The 24,390-nt window shown below is 45.2% G+C and overlaps 1 protein-coding gene across 1 annotated transcript in view; it reads right to left on the reverse strand.

Annotated features, from left to right (window-relative positions):
- ints8 (integrator complex subunit 8) overlaps positions 1-24,390 on the reverse strand; it is a 122,935-nt gene that overhangs the window by 77,664 nt on the left and 20,881 nt on the right. The window contains 4 exon segments of the mRNA XM_038808995.1: positions 14,932-15,003; positions 16,090-16,230; positions 16,385-16,559; positions 21,713-21,859. Coding sequence (XP_038664923.1) covers positions 14,932-15,003; positions 16,090-16,230; positions 16,385-16,559; positions 21,713-21,842 — 518 coding nt within the window. The 5' untranslated portion in view covers positions 21,843-21,859.

Below are 24,390 nucleotides of genomic sequence, written 5' to 3' on the forward strand. Positions count from 1 at the left end.
ATGGAATCATTCATATCTACCTGAGCAGCTTAACATTTCTTTTGAAAACTGGCACGTCTGCCAATGCAATTACGCTAGATTATATGCATTAAGTGATCTCTGTAGACTGCACACCAAAAACTACAATGCAGAACTCATGAACTTTGAATCAAAGAAATAGTAATGGCAAAATATACATGTCAAAATCCCCTAGTCACCACACTCCGGTGCCTGTTCGGGTACATGGGAGGAAGAATTCAGAATGTCCAATTCACCTTACAAGCACGTCTTTCGAGACTTGTGGGAGGAAACCTTAGCACCCGGAGGAAACCCACGCAGACATGAGGGGAACGTGCAGATTCCTCACAGTCAGTGACCCATGCTGGGAATCGAACCCTGGTCCTTGGCGCTGTGAATCAACAGTGCTAACCGCTGTGCTACTGTGCCACCCATGAGTGCAGCTCCAACAACACTCAAGAAGCTCAACACCATCCAGGACAAAGCAGCCCGCTTCATTGCACAAAGTTCAGCACCATTCGTGGCTCCTCAGGTACTGAAGCAGCCCATGTCCATATGCTGCAGGACCTGGAGAACATTCAGCCTTGAGTTGATTATTGGCATTCATGCCATGTAAGTGCCACGCAATGACCATTTGCAACAAGACAGAATCTAAACATCTTCCCTTGATATTCAATGGCATTACCATTGCGGAATCCCCACTTTGGGCACTTACCATTGACTAGAAAACAAACTGATTAGCCATGTAAATAGTGTGGCACGAAGAGCAGGTCAGAGGTTACTGTGGAGAGTAACTCACCTTCTGACTCCCCAAAGCCTGCCCACCATTGACAAGGCACAAGTCAGGGACGCGATGAAATATTCTCACCTTTCCTGGATGATTGCAGCTCCAACACTCAAGAAGGGTGACACCATCCAGGACAAAGCAGCCCGTCCACAACCAGTATGTACCAACTTCAAGACACACTGCAGCAACTCACCAAAGCTCCTTTGACAGCACCATCCAAATCCACAACCTCTACCAACTAAAAGGACAAGGGCAGCAGTTACGTGCAAACACTACAACCTGCAAGCACCCCTCCAAGTCACACACCACCCTGACTTGGATATATACCATTGTTCCTGGTATCTCCTTCCTAACAGCCTACAGTAGTCCCCCGTTATACCGCGCTCCGCAATACCGCGGTTCGCGATATACCGCAGGGGGGCTTATGGACCCCAACTGTCAGTTGTGTCAATTTCAGCGGCCGGCTGATTATTTCAGTGAGAGCAGCTTCCCTCTCTGGATCAAAGTGAGCCGGCCGCTGAAATTGACACTGCCGGCTGCTCTCTCCCTCCAATCAGAAACATTAAAACTTAAAAGTTGGATTGGAGGGAGAGAGCAGCGGGCAGTGTCAATTTCAGCGGCCGGCTCACTTTGATCCGGAGAGGGAAGCTGCTCTCTCACTGAAACAATCAGCCGGCCGCTGAAATTGACACTGCCGAGGGGGGGGCGGGTGTTGGGGGGGGAGAAGAGGGGGGGGCGGGGGTTGGGGGGGGGGGGGGGGGGGGAGAAGAGGGGGGGCGGGTGATGGGGGGGGAGAAGAGGGGGGGCGGGGTGATGGGGGGGGAGAAGAGGGGGGGCGGGTGATGGGGGGGGGAGAAGAGGGGGGGGCGGGTGTTGGGGGGGGCGGGTGTTGGGGGGGGGAGAAGAGGGGGGGCGGGTGTTGGGGGGGAGAAGAGGGGGGCGGGTGTTGGGGGGGGGGGAGAGGAGGGGGGGGGTGTGGGGGAGACCCCCCTGGGGGTGTGGGGGAGAGAGGGTGGACCTGCGGGTATTGGGGGAGAGAGGAGGGCCCTGCGGGTGTTGGGGGAGAGAGGGGGGCCCTGCGAGTGTTGGGGGGGAGCGGGTGTGGGGGAGACCCCCCTGTGGGTGTGGGGGAGACCCCCTGGGGGTGTGGGGGAGAGAGGGTGGACTTGCGGGTGTAGGTGAGAGAGGAGGGCCCTGCGGGTGTTGGGGGAGAGAGGAGGGCCCTGCGGGTGTTGGGGGAGAGAGGGGGGCCCTGCGGGTGTTGGGGGAGAGAGGGGAGCCCTGCGGGTGTTGGGGGACGGGGGAGGAGAGGGGGGGGGAGGGGGCGAGCCGGAGGGTGTGGGGAGGGGGCGAGCCGGAGGGTGTGGGGGGACAGGGGGAGAGGGAGCGAGCCGGAAGGTGTGGGGGGAGAGGGGGCGAGCTGGACGCTGTGGGGGAGAGCAGGAGGGTGTGGGGGAGAGGGGGAGAGGGAGCGAGCCGGAGGGTGTGGGGGGAGAGGGGGCGAACCGGAGGGTGTGGGGGGAAAGGGGGCGAGCCGGAGGGTGTTGGGGGGGGAGAGGGGGCGAGCCGGAGGGTGTGGGGGGAGAGGGGTCTAGTTGGAGGATGTGGGGGGAGAGGGGGCGAACCGGAGGGTGTGGGGGGGGAAGAGGGGTCTAGTTGGAGGATGTGGGGGGAGAGGGGGCGAGCCGGAGGGTGTGGGGGGGAGGGGGGTCAAGTGGAGGATGTGGGGGGAGAGGGGGCGAACCGGAGGGTGTGGGGGGGGGGGGGGGGGGAGAGGGGTCTAGTTGGAGGATGTGGGGGGAGAGGGGGCGAGCCGGAGGGTGTGGGGGGGAGAGGGGTCTAGTTGGAGGATGTGGGGGGGGAGAGGGGGCGAACCGGAGGGTGTGGGGGGGGAGAGGGGTCTAGTTGGAGGATGTGGGGGGAGAGGGGGCGAGCCGGAGGGTGTGGGGGAGAGGGGGCGAGCCGGAGGGTGTTGGGGGGAGAGGGGGCGAGCCGGAGGGTGTTGGGGGAGAGGGGGCGAGCCGGAGGGTGTGGGGGGGAGAGGGGTCTAGTTGGAGGATGTGGGGGGAGAGGGGGCGAGCCGGAGGAAAAAAAAAAGAAATTGACACTGCCGGCTGCTCTCTCCCTCCAATCAAAAACATTAAAACTTAAAAGTTGGATTGGAGGGAGAGAGCAGCGGGCAGTGTCAATTTCAGCGGCCGGCTGATTTCAGTGAGAGCAGCTTCCCTCTCCGGATCAAAGTGAGCCGGCCGCTGAAATTTTAATTGGATCCACGATGGGGGTTTTAAATTTATTTAAAAATCTATGCTAGCGCTTCCCATTGTGAGTCTACGGGGGTCTGACCTCTCCCCCCGCCCCCCCGTAGACTCACAATGGGAAGCGCTAGCATAGATTTTTAAATAAATTTAAAACCCCCATCGTGGATATCCGCGGCTCGGATACAACGCGGGTGGCTGTCTTGGACACCAACACCCGCGTTATAAAGGGGGACTACTGTAGTAGGTGCGCCAACAGCACATGGCCTGCAGCGGTTAACAGTGGCAGCTCACCACCACCTTCTCACGGGCCATTAGGCATGGGTAATAGATGCCAGCCTTACCAGTGAAAGAATAAAAAAAGGTTGGCCAACCCATTTACATCTTTAACTAGTGGGGGAAGCAGTGGAACAACAAAATGTACTTTCTTCCTTTGAAGCTGGATACAAACAGTTCCATTTATTTAGATATAAATAATATAAACACTTGTGTTATTTAAACACAAGTGGAAGATAAGCATGTCAAAAATGCCTTTGGGGACCAATGCCAAAATGAAATTGGATTCCAGTCATTATATATCGAAGAGACGAAACGCATAACCATAAATAATATTATTATTCCACTACATTTTTTTAAAAAGAGTAATTACAATGATATGAACAATTAAAGTTTGGCTGTGTTCACTGCCACATTAAGATGAACTAAACACGCAGACAGCAGGTCACAATGCAATCACCAGGGTAACCACAATGAGAGGATATACCCCCAATTTTGAGGCAGCAAACATTACTATTTCTAGAAATGTGGGCTGCTTTTTGATTTAAGCCACTATACATTTTCCCAGTCGTGCTACATTTTGGAACGTGTGGAACATTGAGATTACATAATGCTAGAGGACATTGCTGCTCAAACCAATTTGTACAGTTTTTAAATGGTTCATTTTCACAGTGGGTCAAATATGACAACAACAAACTTACTTGTATCCATTTTTTTGCTGCTAAGAAACAAATTCAACTGACAGGGAATATCCATACAGCCAAAGATTGTGGCAATCATCATGTTGGAATATACTGGCAATTCAGGGGTTGTTTAACTTCACTAACAGTGTTACGTACCTTAATAATTATTACAACAATAACGTGCACTTAAATAGTGTGTGTAACATGCAAATATGCCCCAAGGAACGCCTGAAGCTCGCTGCCTAGGATGGTGGTGGAAGCGGAGGGAATCAATTATTTCAATAGGAAATTGGATAGGCACTTGAGGGAACTAAATTTTCAGAGCTACAGGGATAGAGCAGGGCAATGGAATAGATTGGATTGCTCCATAGTGAGCTGACATAACTCAAATGGCTGATTGACTCCTTTCTGTGTTGTAATGACTCTATGAATCTTCAATTAACCAAAGAAGGAACTATAAGATGGGTGACCAAAGGTTTGGCCAGAAGTGGGTTTTAAAGGGAGAGAGAGAGAGAGTTGGTAAAGCAAAACAGAAGAGTGTTCATATGAACATACAACATATGAATTAGGAGAATAAGTAGACCACTTGGTCCTTCAAGCCTGCTCTGCCATTCAATAAGGCCAACATATAAATAGTTGTTTATTTTGCCTCAAAGGTTTTAGTAAACTGCTAAGTGCAGTTAACCAAGACAGATTCATAAAAGGCAGGTCATTCTTGACCAACGTTATCGCATTATTTGAGGAAATAGCAGAAATTATTGGTAAAGGGATAGCAGTAAATGTGATTTATATCAAGTACGAGAAAGTTTATAATACCATAATTTTCCATCATTTGTTCTCAGCGTCCAGACCCCTGGCAATACCCTGGAGGTTACCTTTGACCAGAAACTGAACCCTCTGTTCAGTTCAGAACCTTCAGAAACTGAACAATCTAACTCTTGACATTCAATGGCATTACTATCACTGAATCCCCCACAATCAACATCAGAAACTTAAATGTGATGGAACACTCTCCACTTGCCTGGATGAGTGCAACTCAAACAACACTCAAGAAGCTCAACACCACCCAGAACAAAGCAGCCCGCTTGATTGGCAACCCTTCACAAACATTCACTCCTTCCACCATCAACGCACAAGAGCAACAGTGTGTACCATCTAGAAAATGCACTGCAGGAACTCAACCAAGGTTCCTTCGGCAGAACCTCCCAAATCCATGACAATTACTATCTCGAAGAAGGGCAGCAGGCACATGGATCTTAAGGCACTTAAGGTTCCCCTCCAAGACACTCACCGTGTGATTTGGAAATTTATGGCCGTTCCTTCACTACCGCTGGGTCAAAATACTGGAACTCCCTTAACAGCAGTGGGTGTACCTACACCATATGGACTGCAGCAATTCAAGCCAGCAGCTCACCACCACTTTCTCAAGGGCAATTAGGGGTGGGCAGCAAATTCTGGCCTAGCCAACAAAGCCCGCATCCGTAAAATGAATTAAAATCATAGTTCCACTCCTACCCATTTGATTACAGGTAATGTATCTCCAGAAGTGGCTTCTCTTCCTTCCTTCTCATCCACATCTCCAGAATTACTCAATGATCTATGCAACCCTACACTGGTTTTACTTCCAATGCATTAAATCTAAATCTCCAACCTTGCCTTCAAATCCTCATCCACCCTTTCTCAACATCCTTTTATATCTATCTCCATCTACACCTTTTGCCTTCTGACTCCACAGTTTTCTAAACTAGCTCATTATTCCACCAATGGTGGTGTTACCCAAGTGCATTTCTCCAGAATATATCCCTCCATGTTCTTCTGCCTCTCCTTGATCAAAACCCAGTTTCTGACTAAGCTTTAAGCGACCTAATCTCTCCCTACACGACTTGGCTTATCTACTTTTATTCCCACATGTCCTGTAAAACCAAATGTAAGTATACCATTCAAAAGATTTATGGAAAAAAATTAATCAATGTGGTTTTGAGGAGAATATGGCATGGAGATATAGACACATTTGGATGACAGTTAGCAAAAAAATAGCGGTTGATGATTCTTGGGGAGAAAAAAATGTAATGAGGATTCTCCATAGGAATCTGTGTTACATACATTATTTGGCAAATTTGATGAAAGTTGGGGGAACATTGTGTGAGATCATATATAAGTAGTCAGAACAGACAAACAGGTGTACTCAATGTAGAATATATTTAACAAGCAACAATAGGAAAGAGCACTGAACCTTAAATGGCAGAATTTAAAAAAAGATTTATAATTTTCTTTTATAAATTTAGAGTTCTCAATTATTATTTTTTCCAAGGGGCAATTTAGTGTGGCCAATCCACCTGCACATCTTTGGGTTGTGGGGGTGAAACCCACGCAGACGTGGGGAGAAAGTGCGAACTCCGCAAGGACAGTGACCCAGGGCCGGGATTCGAACCCAGGTCCTCAGCGCCGCAGTCCGAGTGCTATCCACTGTGCCACATGCCGCCCTTGGAATTTTAAATTATAAAAGAATCAGGGCAAACCGTGGGAAAGGAGGAGTATTGAATGGGATACCCCAGGGCTTGATACCAAGACCACTAGTTTCTCATTTGCATTAAATGCTCTGGATTCAGAAACCAAATATAAAGTGGCCAAATTTGCAGATGATACAAACGAGGAGGGATGATGGAAGACATAGCTCAGACATTTAGAATTAGTTGGACAAGATTTAGATTAATCACATGCACCTAGGTACAGTGAAAAGTATTGTTCCGAGTACCGTCCAGGCAGATCAATCCATACTTGAAAAACATAGGATGTACAATAAATACACAATGTAAATACATGGAGGTAGACATCGGGTGAAGCATACTCAATGTAGAGCTACGGCAATGGAGATATGTACAGAGATCAGTTCAGCCCACAAGACCACCGTTCAAGAGTCTGGTAACAGTGGGGAAAAAGCTGTTTTTGAATCTGTTGGTGTGTGTTCTCAGGTTTTTGTATCTTCTGCCCAATGGAAGAGAGAATAATCTGGGTGAGAGAGGTCTTTGATTATGCTGCCCGCTTTCCCAAGGCAGCGAGTCAATGGATGGGAGGCAGCTCCGTGTGATGGACTGGGCTGTGTTCACGACTCTCTGCAGTTTCTTATGGTCTTGTGTCGAGCAGCTGCTATACCAATCTGTGATGCAGTCAGACAGGATACATTCTATGGTGCATCTGTAAAAATTGGTAAGAGCCAATGTGGACGTGCCGTATTTCGTAATTTCCTAAGGAAGTATAGGCGCTGTTGTGCTTTCTTGGTCGTAGTGTTGACGTGGGTGGACCAGGCAGATTGTTGATGATGTTTATAACTAGGAATTTGAAGCTGTCAACAATCTCCACCATGGTACCATTGATGCAGTCAGGGGTGTGTACAACACTTTGCTTCCTGAAGTCGGTGAGCAGCTCTTTAGTTTTGCTGACATTGAGGGAGAAATTGTTATCATTGCACCATACCACTAGGTCCCTATCTCTCTCCTATACTCTGACTCATCATTGTTTGAGATCTGACCCACTACGGTCATGACTTTAGTAAACGTGTAGATGGAGTTGTAGCCGAATTCTGCACAGTAGCGTGTGTATAAGGAGTAAAGTAGGGAGCTAAATACACAGCCTTGCGGGGTTCCAGTATGGAGGACAATTGTGGAGGAGGTGCCGTTGTTTATCCTTACTGATTGTGGTCTATGGGTCAGGAAGTTGAGGGTCCAGTTGCAGAGGGAGGAGCCAAGTCCTAGGTTTTGGAGTTTGGATATGAGTTTGGCTGGGATTATGGTGTTGAAGACACAGCTGTAGTCAATGAATAGGCGTCTGATGCGGGGTCTTTGTTGTCGAGCTGCTCAAGGGATGAGTGCAGGGCCAGGAAGATAGCATCTGCTGTGGACCGGTTGTGCGAGTATGCGAATTGCAGTGGGTCAAGGCAGTCTGGAAGTATGGAGTTGATGCGTCTCATGACTAATCTTCCGAAGCACTTCATAACGATAGATGTCAGGACCACTGGACGGTAGTCGTTGAGGGACATTGCCTGGTTCTTCTTTGGCACCGGTATGATAGTGGTCTTCTTGAAACAGGTTGGAACCTCAGAATGGAGGAGGGAGAGTTGAAGATACCTGCGAACATACCCGCCAGTTGGTCCATGCAGAATCTGAGTAAAGACTCATTGCTTTCTGTGGGTTCACTTTTGGGAAGGCCAATCTGAGGCTGTGACGGTGGTTATGGGTGTGTCAGAAGCTGTTGACAACAGTTTGTTGGTTTCCTGCTCGAAACAAGCATAGGATGCACTGAGTTCATCGGGGAGGGGTGCTCCATTGCCAGAGATTCTACTCGACTTTGCTTTGTAGTCCGTTATATTGTTTAAACTTGCCACAAGCGACAAGAGTCCGTATAGTTAGTTTGGGACTCTAGCTTAGTCTGGTATTTTATCTTGGCATCTGATGGCTTTCCGGAGGTCGTACCTAGATTTCTTATGTAGGTCAGGGTCACCTGTCTTGAACGCCTCAGACCTGGACTTCAGTAGGGAATGGATCTCCTGGTTAAACCATGATTTCCGCTTGGGGAACTCACATAACACCTTCTTTGGCACACAGTCTTCGACACACTTACTGATGATGTCTGTGATGGTGGTGGCATACTCGTCTAGGTTAGCTGCTGAGTTCTTGAATATGGACCAGTCCACTGACTCCAAACAATTATGTAAGATCTCTTTTGTTGCCCCGGACCAGCATTGCACAACCTTCTTTTTTTTTTTTAATTTTAGAGTACTCAATTATTTTTTTTTCCAATTAAGGGGCAATTTAGCATGGCCAATCCATCTAACCTGCACATATCTGGGCTGTGGGGGTGAAACCCATGCAGACATGGGGAGAATGTACAAACTCCACACGGACAGTGCCCAGGACTGGGAATCGTACCCGGGTCCTCAGCGCCGCTGACCACTGTCCTAGTGCTAGTGCTAACCACTGTGCCATATACCGCCCTCTGCACAACATTTTTTACAGGATTCGCCTGCTTACATTTCTGCTTATATGCCAGGAGAAGGAGCAGCGTCTTGTGGTGAGATTGGTGTTTGTGTAGCAGTGAGATGTGTTGGTGGAATTTTGGCAGTACACTCGAGGTTGGCCTGGTTGAAGTCCCCGGCTACGATGAACAAGGTCTCTGGAGGATTCAATTTCACGGTTGTTTATAGCAGTGTACAATTCATCAAGCACCTTCATTTCCACCTGGTGTGGAAATGACCGCTGTGATGATGGCAGAAGTGAACTCCCGTGGAAAGTAGTATGGGCGGCACTTCACAATCAGGAATTCCAGGTTCGAGGAGCAATAGTTTGCCAGGGTTGCAACGTCTGAGCACCAGGGGTAGCTGACAAGGAGGCAAACCCCTCCACCCTTCGCCTTGCTCGAGGATGCCTTGCAGTCCATCCAGTGTATTGAGAAGCCCTCAGGTTGTATGGAACGGTCCGGTGAGGCATGAGTGAATCATGTCTCTGTGTAACAGAGCACACAGCAGTCTCTCACTTCCCTCTGAGAAATAGGTCTAGCATTATGCAACAAGTCTAGCAATATGCAAATTGTTGGTACAATGAGAAATAAAACTTTACGCAGGCAAAGGCTACAAAAGGAAAAGAAAAGTCAGCGACATGACATTCTATAAACGGGCAAAATAGCTATGAATGAAGTTGAGACACCTGGGAGCCTTTGGTGGCCCAATGTTAAATATGTCCAAGCAACTCAGAGCGGCAATCAGCAAAGCTAAAGGTATGCGGAGTTGCATAGCCAAAACAGTAGAGTATGAATCAGAGGAAATAATTATCAAACTGTATAGTGCTCTGGTTGACCACACTCTTGAATACTGTAACTAGCTCTGGTTGCCAAGAGACGAGAGACATTCAAATGCAGGGGGCAGTGGAGAATAAAGCTACAAGCCTAATTTCCAATGATAGGGTTAAGAGCTAAGAGGAACAACTGGTTAGACTAGGCCCAACATCTGCGGTGAGGAAATTGCTGGAGTCTATAATTAGGGATGGGCTAACGTACGCCTTGAAAATCTTAGGTCGATCAGGGAGAGCCAGCATGAATTTGTGAAGGGAAGGTCATGCCTCACTAATCTTTTTAAAATTTTTGACAAGGTAACTTAGGTAATGAACAGAGGAATATCTATGGATGTTATTTATATGGACTTTCAGAAGGCATTTGATAAAGTCCCACATAAGAACCTGTTAACTAAGATGGAAGTCCACAGAGTTTGAGGGTAAATTATTGATTAGGCTACATAATTGGTTGAGTAACAAGCAACAGAGAATGATGATAATGGGTAAGTATTTTAATTGGCAGGAGGTGACTAGTGGTGTATGACAGAAATCTGTGTTGGGGCCTCAATTATTCACATTATACTCTAATGACTTAGATGGACAGCACGGTAGCATGGTGGTTAACATAAATGCTTCACAGCTCCAGGGTCCCAGGTTCGGTTCCCGGCTGGGTCACTGTCTGTGCGGAGTCTGCACGTCCTCCCCGTGTGTGCGTGGGTTTCCTCCGGGTGCTCCGGTTTCCTCCCACAGTCCAAAGATGTGCGGGTTAGGTGGATTGGCCATGCTAAATTGCCCGTAGTGTCCTAAAAAAGTAAGGTTGGGGGGGGGGTTGTTGGATTACGGGTATAGGGTGGATACGTGGGTTTGAGTAGGGTGATCATTGCTCGGCACAACATCGAGGGCTGAAGGGCCTGTTCTGTGCTGTACTGTTCTATTCTATGATGGCGTAGAAAGTCATATATCCAAATTTGCTGATGATACATAGTTAGGTGGCATTGTAGACAGTTTGGCTGATAGTATAAAATTGCAAGGAAATATTGACAGACTAGGTGAATGGACAAAATTGTGGCAGTTGGAATTCAATGTACACAAGTATGAGGTTATCCATTTTGGACTAAAAAAAGATAGAGTGGAGTACTTTCTAAAAGGAAAGAGGTTAAATACAGTGGATGGCCGAAGAGATTTGGGGGGCTCCAGGTGCATAGATCCTTAAAATGCCACAAACAAGTGCAGAAAATAATAAAAAAGGCCAATGGAATGCTAGCCCATATATCTAGAGAATTGGCGTACAAAGACACAGAGGTTATGCTGCAACTATTGAATAAACCTTGGTTAGACCCCACATGGAGTACTGTGAGCAATTCTGGGCACAACACCTTGGAAAAGATATTTTGACCTTGGAAGGAGTGCAATGTAGGGTTATTAAAATGATACCTGGACTCCATTGGTTAAGTTACAAGGAGAGATTACACAAATTATGTTGGTTTTCACTAGAATCTAGAAGGTTAAGGGGTGATCCGATCAAAGCATTCAAGATATTAACAGGGAAAGCCAGGGTAGATAAACTATTTCCACTGGTTGGTGATTTTAAAACTAGGGGCAGAGTCTAAAAATTAGGGCTAGTCCGTCAGGAGAGATGTTAGGAAACACTTCTTCATGCAATGGGTGGTAGATGTTTGGAACTCTCTCCCACAAACAGCAGTTGAAGTTCGAACAGTTTTTTATTTTATTTTACTTATTTAAAATTTAGAGTACCCAATTCGTTTTTTCCAATTAACGGGCAATTTAGTGTGGCCAATCCACCTACCCTGCACATCTTTGTGTTGTGGGGGAGAAACCCACGCAAACACGGGGAGAATGTGCAAACTCCACACGGACAGCGACCCAGAGCCGGGATCAAACCCTGGACCTCGGCACCGTGAGGCAGCAGGGCTTATCCACTGCGCCACCGTGCTGCCCTCAGATTTTAATTTTAAATCTGAGATAGATTTTTGTTGAGCAAAGATATTAAGGGATATGGGCCAAAGACAGGTATATGAAGGTAGGCTACAGATCAGCCATGAATCATTAAATGCTGGGAGAGGCTCGAGGGGCTGAATGGCCTACTCCTGTTCCTATGTTCCCATTACTTTTTAGATTAAAATGGAGACACTGGAGGGATAATCTTAAACATATACAAGGTTATTATTGTTATCGAGTATAGAACAGTTTATCCGTTGCCAAAGGTGGAAGATCTGTTTTCAACTTTGCAGGACGCAAGGCATTTTTAAAACGCTAGAGGAAGAGTCAAAGCAGTACCTGAACATCAACCGGCATAAAGGATTGTTCAAGTATAATAGTTTGGTTTATGACGTATCCTCCAGTCCAGCAATCTTCCAAAGGACGATGACATTCTTCATGTTGCATTTTAACTTTGGATAAGACTGGGGGAGAAGCACCTCAGCAACCCAAATAGAGTTTTTAAAGATTTTCAGAGGCGTGACTGCGTCTGAAGCGGAGCCTGCGCATTTTTCAGACACTGAGCGTGGAGTATCTAGGCCACAGAATCATTACAGAAGGCTGATGTCCTGTGGAAGGGCAAATTCAAGTGATTAAGGAAACTCCAGAACCCAGTAATGTGGTCGAGCTCAGGTCATTTGTAAGTTTGATAAACTATTTTGGAAAGTTTTTGCCAGACCTGTCTACAGTGTTGGCTCTCTCTACTGTACCTAATGGAAGTGGGAGTCTGCACCGAAGAAGGCTTTCTAAGATGTGAAAGCACTGCAGCAATTGAAAAATCTGCTGCTCCATTTTGACCCTGACAGGGAGCATATTCTGTCGTGTGATGCCTCGCCCTCTGGGTGGTATTTTCTCATGTAATGAAGGACGGGTCCGAAAACCCACTAGTTTTGCATCTAGAAACCAGACAACGGCTGAAATGGGGTATTCACAAAAGGATAAAGAAGGTATTGCCATCATTTTTCAGTAAAAAGATTCCATCCGTACATCTATGATCGTTCATTCACCATGTGTACTGCCCACAAGCTGTTTTCAGTGAGTCAAAATGTGTTCCTCCCATGGCCTCAGCAGGAATACAGCGCTGGGTGCTTACATTGTCAGCGTATCAACATAGCATTGCTTACAGGGCAGGGAAGGACAATGCTAATGCAGACACACATGAAGTCGTCTCCCTTACTGGATTTGCCGACCCAGGTATTGTGTCCTCCTGGGATGATTTTCTTATTATTGCCCAATCACCAGTGAGTGCTAAACAAATTAAACAGAGATCCTATTCCGTCACAAGTTAAAAGATTACTGATGCAAAGATAGCCATTTATCATAGAAAATGGTGGTTTGTAGCCTTATGTGAGGCGCAAAGACGAGTTAAGTGTGCAGGATAGTTGCATAATGTGGGGGTCGAATGCAGTTGTTCCTACCCCTGGCTGTTCGCAAGTAATGGATGAAATTCATGAGGCTCATCCAAGTGCCTAAGAGTCTTGCCAGGTCATATGATTGGTGGCTTAATATGGACCAGGATTTGGAGAACAAAAAGTGAAATCCTGTTCTGCATGTCAAACTAACCAGAAGATGGCACCACCAGCACCATTACTTCCTTGGGCGTGACGTGATCGCCCTTAGTTGAGAATTCATGTGAATTTTGCAGGTCCTTTCATGAATCAGATGTTTTTAGTCATCGTGGATGCACATTCTAAGTGGTTAGAAGTATACAAATGAGCAACATTACAGCTTCCAGTAACAGATAGAAGATACGCCATGTCTTTGCACAATGTTGCTCATTATGTATACTTCTAACCACTTAGAATGTGCATCCACGATGACTAAAAACATCTGATCCATGAAAGGACCTGCAAAATTCACATGAATTCTCAACTAAGGGCGATCACGTCACGCCCAAGGATGTAATGGTGCTGGTGGTGCCATCTTCTGCAACTCAGGGGTTACCGGATTCTCTTGTTTCTGATTATGATGCAACATTTACAAGCGAGTTGTTCCAAGAATTTATGCAAAGGAATGGAATATACATGTGCATACTGTGCCATTTCATCCAGCTTCAAACAGCTTGGCAGAGCAAGCTGTTCAGATATTGAAGGAAGGATTGAAGAGGATGGCAGGTGATACTTTAGGGACTAAGCTCTCGGGGTTCTTATTCCAATATTGTATCACACCACAAACCCCTATGGGACTCTCACCAGCTGAATTATTGATGAGTAGAAGTGGGTTCTGCTGGAGTGGAGGTCAGATTCTGCAGCCAGTGCTGGGGGACTTCTGGAATTTTGGAGAAAGTTAAATACATGCTGAGGGGTCAATTGGCTGGTCACTGTCAGCTGTAGGGGAGCTGTTCTTATTTTCATTTTATGTTTTTGTATTTTTGTACATAAATTTTAAAATATTCATTCAAAATATTTAATAATTCAAGGCGCCGAGGACCCGGGTTCGATCCCAGTCCCGGGACACAGTCTGTGCGGAGTTTGCATGTTCTCCATGTTTCACCCCCACAACCCAAAGATGTGCAGGTTAGGTGGATTGGCCACGTTAAATTGCCCCTTAATTGAAAAAAAAATTATTGGGTACTCGAAATGTTATTTTATTTTTAAATTACTAAAAAATAGCTAATAGAATTTTAGCCTCTAGCTCAAGAAGGGGCAGCATGTAAAAAGGGAGGAACAAGGGATACAATCGTAAAATTAGTCCCAAACCATTCAGGAATAAAATCAGGAAACAATTTTTCACACAAAAGACTGTGGTTACCTGAACAAGTGCTGGTCTATCCATTTTGTGGATCCTGGGTCAATTGGAATTTCCCCAATTAAGATCAACAGCTTTTCATAAGGTAAAGTTATCAAGGAGTTATGGAATAAAGTTGGATACGCGGATTTAAGGTACAGATCAGCAGGTTTTAAGGGGACTGAATGGACTATTTCTCTTCCTTGGTTCCTGGATTTATAACTGCTCCAAAATATGGGGCCAGTATGGGCTAAGCCACAATGTCTTTTGTAATTGTTGACTCTACACGGTCTATCAGCTGCTTTAAAATACTCTATAGAATTTTACCTCAGCAAGAGAAATTGTGGGGAAACCTGCTCTAAACCTGTTCATAGCATTGAACTCACATGTTTAACTGTGGAGGACCAGGCTTTAACTGTTTCACTGGAAAGCTGCTCTGGACAGTAGTTCTAACCGCCCTGTTCAAAGGAAAAAAAGGGTCTTTCAGAATGAGAGTCAGGTAATTACACATGTTTATAGTACATATAAAACACAATCATCTGTGTAGCAAACCAAAGAAAACAAAACATAGAATCGCCACAGCACAGGAGGCCATTCAGTCCATCAAGCTTGTACTGGCCCTCCAAAAGAGCACTCTACCCAGGCCCAAGCCCTATCCCCATAACCCACCGAATCTTTTGAACACAAAGGGGCAATTCAGCATGGCCAATCCACCTACCCTGCACAGCTTTGGACTGTGGAAGGAAACTGGAGAAAGCCCACGCAGACATGGGGAGAATGTACTCCACAGTCACCCAAGGCTGGATTTGAACCCGGGTCCTTGGCACTGTGAGGCAGCTGTGCTAATCAGTGTGCCACCCATAAAGAACTAGAACTTGTAAATTTTTAATCATATTTTGTTACAACAGTTCAGACCAGCTGGCAAATAGTTTTATCTGTTACTTTCCACAAAAGGGTTACACTTTTTTGCCCTCCTTGGCTAGGGCATTATGAATTCCGTCTCTACAAAATGCGCAAGTAACATCTTGCAACAGAAAACTGACAATTTATGGCCAACTGCCTCTTTTCACATTAATTTAAGATTGTGATATGCATCATAGCATGGCACTGTGATCACAAGTGCTGGTCTACCATTTCAGAACAGAAATACGTTATATAAGGCAGCATGGTAGCTAGCATAAATGCTTCACAGCTCCAGGGACCCAGGTTCGATTCCCGGCTGGGTCACTGTCTGTGTGGAGTCTGCACGTCCTCCCCGTGTGTGCGTGGGTTTCCTCCGGGTGCTCCGGTTTCCTCCCACAGTCCAAAGATGTGCAGGTTAGGTGGATTGGCCATGCTAAATTGCCCGTAGTGTCCTAAAAATGTAAGGTTGGGGGGGGGGGGGGGGGGGGGGGGGGGGTTGGTTGGGTTACGGGTATAGGGTGGATACGTGGGTTTGAGTAGGGTGATCATGGCTCGGCACAACATCGAGGGCCGAAGGGCCTGTTCTGTGCTGTTCTATGTCTATCATCAGGTATTAATTATCACAGGACATCTGATCTTACCATCTATTGTACACCAGTACAGCCATGGTTGTTGTTGGAGGCAGGCTGCACAGATCAAGATCAACATGCTTCACACCTGGAGGAACCTTGCTGACACACAGCAGCTCGTTCAGAAGCATATTCAGCACTGGCACAGTCAAACTGGTGAAAGATAATTGTACAGTAACAAAATTGATGGGTAACAACATTTGACTTCTAAAAAAGGTGAACAATGCTTTATGGTAGTTTTAGTTCAAAGCGTTATTTGAATATTCAAACAGTAGTCCCCACAATGAACAGACTTTTTCAAAATTACCTTTTCTCCAACAACTCTAAATCCCACTTCAAGTGTGCAGCTACTTTGAGAGCAAGGAGTTTTAGTGTGCGGTTCCTTTTGTTGTCAGTCGGTGGCTGCACTTGGTTCTGCTCATTTACCGAGGGTTTGGAGGCCTGCTCCAAAAATTGGTTAATCAGTTGAATTGGCGATGGATCTGTTTTCAGCAAAAATAATATTGCCGGGTAAAGCTTAGAGATATATGACTGATATAATTTTTTTTAAATCAGAAGGTTAAAGATTAATGATTTGACGTATGATGAAATCTTTTTGGAGATTTGCTTACATTTAAAGAGGATACTGCCAACAGATGACTTACATGTTTAGAGCTTCCAATTAAAACCTCGCAATTTGATCTGAAAGCACTGGAGGAAATTTCATAGGGGTTTGTTAAGTGTCCACAATCTTATTAATTATAACTACTGCCACATTTTCAAATCAAATTATTTTTATCTACCATTATCCTGGAAAAATACTCAAAGTCACTTTTCTTTTACCCACACAGAACAACCAAACTTTTCATGAGATGACCCTGGTTTCCTGGCAAGGGAAAAGAACCTCCATCCAGTATTGCCACGGCACAAAGACTGTTATTAAAAGCCGCACACAGCATGATCAGTTTGATGGCTGTGTTAGTGCTTCAGTTCCTGGTGTTTGTGCCTCAACACACATTATATACACAATATCTTCCAGACCCCAAGGAGGGAAAGAAAAACGCGAGTCATTGCCAAGTGGTTGTCAGCAAAAGAACAGGTCTAAGGTTAAGTCACTCTCTATACATCAGCAGAGAGGGGTAAAAATTAAAATAGGGCACAGTAATCATCACTTTCCACACTAAAAATACTGACAAAAATGCAGATAGCAGAGAGCTTTCCTGCTTTACAAGTCAAAAGACCTACAATTTTATGAGATCTAGGAACCAAACTGTGACCTGAAACTCCAAGGGTAGAAAGTAAGGCTGCGTCCAAAACTGCTCCAATCTAAGCACTGATTTGGTCAGGAGTACTGGAAGTTCAGAGGGAAGAATATCCATCATTATCTTGTTCCTTCTAACTCAAAAAGGATCAAAATATTCACAAACGTAAAATTCAACTTTGATGATGGCACAATGGCCAGGGACCCGGGTTCAATTGCGGGCGTGGGTGACTGTGTGGAGTTTGTACTTTAATACTGGAATAATAATAATCTTTATTGTCACAAGTAGGCTTACATTAACACTGCAATTAAATTACTGTGAAAAAGTCCCTAGTAGCCACATTCCACCGCCTGTTCGGGTGCACAGAGGGAGAATTCAGAATGTCCAAATTACCTAACAGCACGTCTTTGGGAATTTGTGGGAGGAAACCGGAGCACCCAGAGGAAACCCATGCAGACACGGGGAGAATGTGCACACTCCACACAGACAGTTACCCAAGCTGGGAATCGAACCTGGGACGATGGAGCTGTGAAGCAACAGTGCTGACCACTGTGCTACCGTACTGTCCTGCCTCCCCCTGACAGCATAGGCGTCTTCTAGGTGCTCCGGTTTCCTCCCACAGCCCAACGGTGTGCAGGTTAGATGGGGCTACGGGGATAGGGCAGGGGATGGGCCTAGGTCAGGTGCTCTTTCAGACTGTTGGTGCAGACTCGATGGGCTCAATGGCCTCCTTCTGCACTGTAATGATTCTATGGCTCCATGGAAGCACAGAACAGGTTCATCAGATTGGCTGCCTGTTTTACATCATGTCTGAATTTCTTCATACGGTGAATTTGATGGAAAGATCAGCTGGACTGTATAACAAACGTCTGCTCACCAGAGCTGCTTGTGTCCCCGTCCAAGTTGAATTTCACCTCCAAACAATGTACTTTAGTCAGCAAGGTCCTTAAAAATATCACGTTAAATCACAATGAACCTGAATGCATTTAGCAAAAAACACCAGATGTGCAAAGCTTGAAGCTCATTGCAGCCAACTTTAGCAACTGAACCAACTTTAATCCGAACAAAATAAACCACCATCATGAGGGGACAAGCATCGACAGTACTAAATGCAAAAGCTACTTCAGTCAAGATAAGGAGTTGTAGAGTTATTCTGAGATCATAGTACCCTTCAACCTTGCCAGCGTCTTCAGGTCCCACACATCACATTTTGGTGCAATTCACCCCGGCTCCAAAAAAAATGATGAAGTGTGCAATGGAATGGCAGTGGTTAGCACTGCTGCCTCACGGCGCCGATGTCCCAGGTTCAATCCTGACTCTGGGTCATTGTCTGTGTGGAGTTTGCACATTATCTCCGTGCCTGCGTGGGTCTCAACCCCACAACCCAAAAGATGTGCAGGGTAGGTGGATTGGCCATGCTAAATTGCCCCTTAATTGGAAAAGATAATTGAATACTCTAAAATTGTATTTTTAAAAAGTGGAATGGAAATCGCGCCAGAACAGCCAGCACGATTCGTACGGATATTCCTGCTCAAAATTACATTTCGTAACTTGAATGTGAGAATTCCAACCACAGTGATTATTCCAACATACGGTGATCTTTTTTAAAAAATGAACAGAATGTGAGATTTATTTCATGTCAAACTTAAAGTTCAAGTGTAGAAACAGCCACCAGAGGATGGTCACGTCGCTGTGTGGAACAGTGGGATATTGATAAAGAGTGATAATTAGTCAAGGCATGCTGCAAAATGCTTTCATGAAAGAACAACTCCTTTTCATTTCTTTCTTCATGAAAGCATCATGGAACATGAATAGCACTGTGCTAAATTCAACTGCTGAGATTAAACCTTCTGAGCTCTGTATACAAACAAGAAATAGAATTGAAACATGACATAAAAAGGTAGCACTATTGATGAACCAAATTTGTTAACCTCTGACAAAAAAAAACACATCCTTGGTCTTGCTGTCCTTGTAAATTACCACCTCATTTCCAATCTTCTGTCCCTTTGAGCTCCTTGGCCAAGCTGTAACCTCTCAAATCAATGCCCATCATTCCCAATGAACTTTTTCAATTAGGTTTCCACCCAGTATTGCAACATTCCTTATAGAAATCATAAATAACATCGTCCTTTATTACGGTGCATTTTCTCTATTTGACTTCCTCAACCTTTCTACAGCCTTTTGACAAGGTCACGACACCATCCACCTGCAAAACCTCTCGGGAGACCGCTTTCACTCTTACAAACACAATCATAGGCAGAGCATCTCAAACAACAATTTATCCTCCATTAATTTCGGTGATCCCAAGGATCTATCCCTGTCCCTCTTCCTTCCTCATCTACATGCTGCTCCTTCACGCCATGCAAAAATATTAGATCAACTTTCACTGGTAGGCCAATGGCACCCAGCTTTATCTGACATCATCTCTCACAATCTTTCCTCTTTGCCACGTTTTTAGACTGCTGTCTGACATCCTGTCTTGGATAAGCTGCAATTTCACCCAGCTAAATATAAAGACGACTGGTTCTTGTTTTTGGCCTTTGCCTAAAATTTTGTACATTGCAACCAATTCCACCTCCACCCAGACACTGACTCTGGTTCTGGCAGACAGTGTTTATTCTCAGCATCTCATTCAACTTTGACCCCATATCATCCCACTTATGAAGACTAGCTAACCACCTCCATAACCTTATCACTCTTTTGCTCCTCCAAACGCAAGCATCAGTAGCTGAAATTCTCCTTCATCCTGATCTTTGTCAACTCCAGACTCGACTATTTTATTGTTTTCTAGGTCAATCACCCATGCCCTATAAATGCACATCCAAAATTCTCCAGCTGTCCTGTACTGGGTCCTGTTTACCTGCCACCTTAACCTATATTGCCTCCTTGGGATGTTTTCTACATTAAAGGGGCTAAAGGTGCAAGCTATTGTTGCTATGTTAGACTTGTAACATAGAATTGCTACTTAAAATAGAGTATAGGGAGTTTGAGGACTTCAGGGTATGCTCCATTTATGGTTCAAGCTAAGTTCCAAGTCACAAAACAGAAAAATATGCATTTTGTTCCTGGCTGCCATACCTCTCTCAATCTCTTGAGGCCCATACAAGCCATTGAGGGGGAAACTCCATTGCTTGTCTTAGGCACAGATTGGTTTAATGTCAGCCACTCCCCTTTACACTAACCTTCATCTTGCTATTAAGACACCACTTAAGGCAACAGTAAGACACATTTTTAGGTGTGCCTTGAAACCTCTGGTGCCATCAGCGCAGCTGCCAAATTGAGGCAATTCTCGGCGTCAACACTGTATATTAAATGAAGCACAAGAGAGAAGCTTGTAGAGGCATTCTGCATTGTATCAACTATCTGCACGAGCTGTACATAGAATCTCTGCCCTTTTCCTGTCCTCTTAGTATTGCTCAGACTATTGCTGGGTCTGCAGAAACTAGTAGCCCTGCATCGCCTTGCCCAAAGGCCATACTGCATGTTTGACCCTGGACAATGTCAATGTACCAATCACAGATGGTATAACCGTCCAAATCTAATCCAGCCCTCGCTCAAAAATCTAAATGCAGGCACAATCCATCAGCAAGCATTGGATAGAATTCAGGTGCAGAAATTCTGGCTGAGTTATCTTTTCCTCTGTAGTCGGGGGGGATATAGAAACCAATTGTTCGAATCCAAATGGAGACCCAGCTTAGATCAGTAAACACAGCAACAAGGCTACCATTCTCCAGTTTCTAAAACTTAATGGCATCTTAATGGCCAAATGGTATCTTTACACAAATATATTACATTCCGTGATGAGGTCTAGAGTGGGAGAATCATAAATATTTACGTGTCTTCTGAACTGAGTTTTATTAAAGATTCAGAATTTGATGACTCACAACATGGGCATTGCACGACTCGCTCAAGAAGCAACAAACTATACACCCTAAACATAGTTTTGAGAGCTTGCGGACACCTATAGTGGGCAATGATTTCAGTTTACAATTCAAACCAAAGAATAAATGAGGGGAAATTCTGATATCCAAAGTCAGCAATGGAGAAAAAAATATTTTAAAATTTTAGACAATGTTTACCGCGATCATAGATTGTGTTTTCTGTTAAGTCACTAACCGTTGCAATTTGTTTTCCCTAAAAGCTACCAAAAGATTTAATTAAAAGATGGGAGTCTGTTTTGCGAGTTTTCTTTCTTGTAATATATTACTGCTGAGCAGCTCAGATGTTGTTTCCTGTTTAATTTATTAAAAGAAAGACACAATGACAGTCATATTATTGGCAGCATGACTGCAGTAACAGCACTTTATGACTAACACATGAAAATGACAGCAATTACTTGAACAGTTGCTGTAAATTGTCTGGCAAAATCTTTGAGGCAGGAGGCCTGAACATACCAGGATAAGATTTCTGCAAATGCTTTTCGAGCATTCCTTCATCCAACAAGAACTCAAACCAAATTGTCTGAGGTGGTGTGCAGGGTCGGCTAGAGGTCACTGCCTCACGATCTGCTGCTTCGGCACTCATTCTGCTCCAGCCTAGTCCTGAAAGTGAAAGAAAATTAAAGCCGAGGCAAAATTCAAGCTTCTTGTCCCAACCCACTAAAAATAGTTCCCTTTTTATGGTCCTCAATCATAGAACAATGCAGCAGTCCGCAGACAGGCTTTCAAAACATGTCCACTGCTCATACTGCTTCACAACACCCAAACACTTATTTCTTCCAGGGCTAGGATTATCAACCATCCCAATTTTGACAGGAATCTCCAGATATTAATGGTTTCTATCTTGATCATTGCCATTGGCACCTGGGAAGAACAGTTTCTTTTGGAGGTGGCTTATCTTTTGCCGCACATTATTTTATATAATGAACAGGGCTGACATTTTTAAATAGTGTAGCAACCAACTGGCTGTTTGCTGCTGCGCCGTATCTCCTTGATACACGTCTGAAAGCTATAATTTGGTTTGAGTCAGAGCTGCTGTCCGGCATGCCGAAAAGACATGAAGCAATTCAGTGGGAGCATGGAGAGTGCGGTAAGAAAGCTGAATGCAAGCTTGGAGTTTGGTCATTGCGGGAGTTCAGTAAAAGGGCAGGTGTTTGTTTCCCTTTACTTTTTCTATCTTCTTCTCATCCTTTTGGCTGGTTCTTGGCGGTAAAGTTAATAAAAATATATAAAAATCAAAACATATGTAAATAATTTCATTAAGCAATTGTTTAAAACACATTAAGATGGCAGGGCAGGTTGCATGTCAAGGCTGCACCATGTAGGAGTTCCTGGATAACATTGTGATCCAGGACAAACATGTCTGCAAGTGTTTGTGGCTTGAGTAACTTCAGCTCAGAGTGACCGAGCTGCCAACTCTGCAAAGAGGGAGAAAGTTACCTGAATGCTTTGTACCAGGAAGCAGTCACACCTCTATAGTTACGGTCTTCAAATTTGGTCAGTGGTCAGGGAGAGGAGAGTGTCTACGAGTGAGACAGGTAAAGGGACCAAGAGGGCAGAGCTATCAACCTCTGCAATTGTCCAACAGGTTTGAGGTTCTCTCAGTTTGGATGATGAGTGGGGCTACAGGGTGGATGAACTTACTGACCATCGCACCATGGTACAGGACGCCATTCAAGTGGGGGACGCATACAAGAATGTAGTGGAAGTAGGGGACAGTATAGCGAGGGGAATTGACACTGCTCTCTGTAACAAGAGTCCAGATGGATGTGTTGCCTGCCAATGCCAGGGTTCAGGACATCTGCTCCAGGCCAGGGAGAAACTTGCAGTGGGAGGGGAGGATCCAGTGGTCATGGTCCACTTGGGTACCAGCGCCATAGGCAGGACGAGGAAGGAGGTTCTGCACAGTCAGTACGAGGACCTAGGCACCAAATTAAGCAGAATCTCAAAGGTAATAATTTTGGGGTTTATTACCTGAGCCACGTGCAAATTGTCACCGGGCAAATAAAATTAGAGAAATTATTGTATCGCTCAAAGACTGGTGCAGGAGAAGTGGGTTCTGGTTCGTGGGGTACTGACATCAGTACTGGGGAAAGTGACATCTGTATTGTTGGGATGGTCTACACCTGAACCGTGTTGGGACAGGTGTTCTAGCAAGCTGCATAACTGTAGAGGGAGTAGAGGGAGTTTTAAACAATAGTGGGGGCAAGGGATCAAATTGGGGAAGATGTGGTACACCAAGGGGAGAGACAAGGCAAGAGAGGAAATACTAATATGGAAATACTAATATGAGGGGCTGTTTAGCACAGAGCTAAATCGCTGGCTTTGAAAGCAGACCAAGCAGGCCAGCAGCATGGTTCGATTCCTGTAACAGCCCCCCCGAACAGGCGCCGGAATGTGGCGACCAGGGGCTTTTCACAGTAACTTCATTTGAAGCCTACTCGTGACAATAAGTGATTTTCATTTCATTTTCATTTCAAAATGATAAAGACTATGGCAGGCAGGGACATGGAATGCAAATTTAAGAGTACATCAGCAGGTGTGGCTATATTCTACAAAAATAATAAATGGACAAAACTAAAGGCTCTGTATCTAAACGAGCAAGCATTCAAAACAGAACAGATGCAAATAGAAATGAATAAGTACGATGTGATAATCATTACAGAGACATGGTAGAGGATGTCAGAGACTGAGACTTGAATATTCAGGAGTATGTGACATTAGGAAGGACAGGAAGTTAAGAAAAGGTGATGGGTTGGCTCTATTAATTAATGATGGTATTAGCACATTACAGTGGGATAGCCTAAGGTCAGGAAACCAGGATGTAGAAACAGTTTGGGTTGAGGTGAGAAATTATAAAGGCAAGAGGTTACTCGTGGGAGTGGGGTACAAGCCCCTAATTTGTAACTATCGGGTAGGGCAGAAGATAATGAGAGTTTGTCAGAAAGGCACAGCGATAATCTACATATAGATTGGGAAAATCAGATGGGTAACGGTAGCGTAGACAAACTCATAGAATGTTTTCAGGATAGTGTCTTAGAACAGCACATCCTGGAGCCAACCAGAGGGCAGACCATTCTAGATCTGGCATTATACAACAAAATAGGATTACTTGATAATCTCCTGGTGAATTT

Source organism: Scyliorhinus canicula, chromosome 10 (genome assembly GCF_902713615.1).
Source record: "Scyliorhinus canicula chromosome 10, sScyCan1.1, whole genome shotgun sequence".
Classification (NCBI taxonomy): domain Eukaryota; kingdom Metazoa; phylum Chordata; class Chondrichthyes; order Carcharhiniformes; family Scyliorhinidae; genus Scyliorhinus; species Scyliorhinus canicula.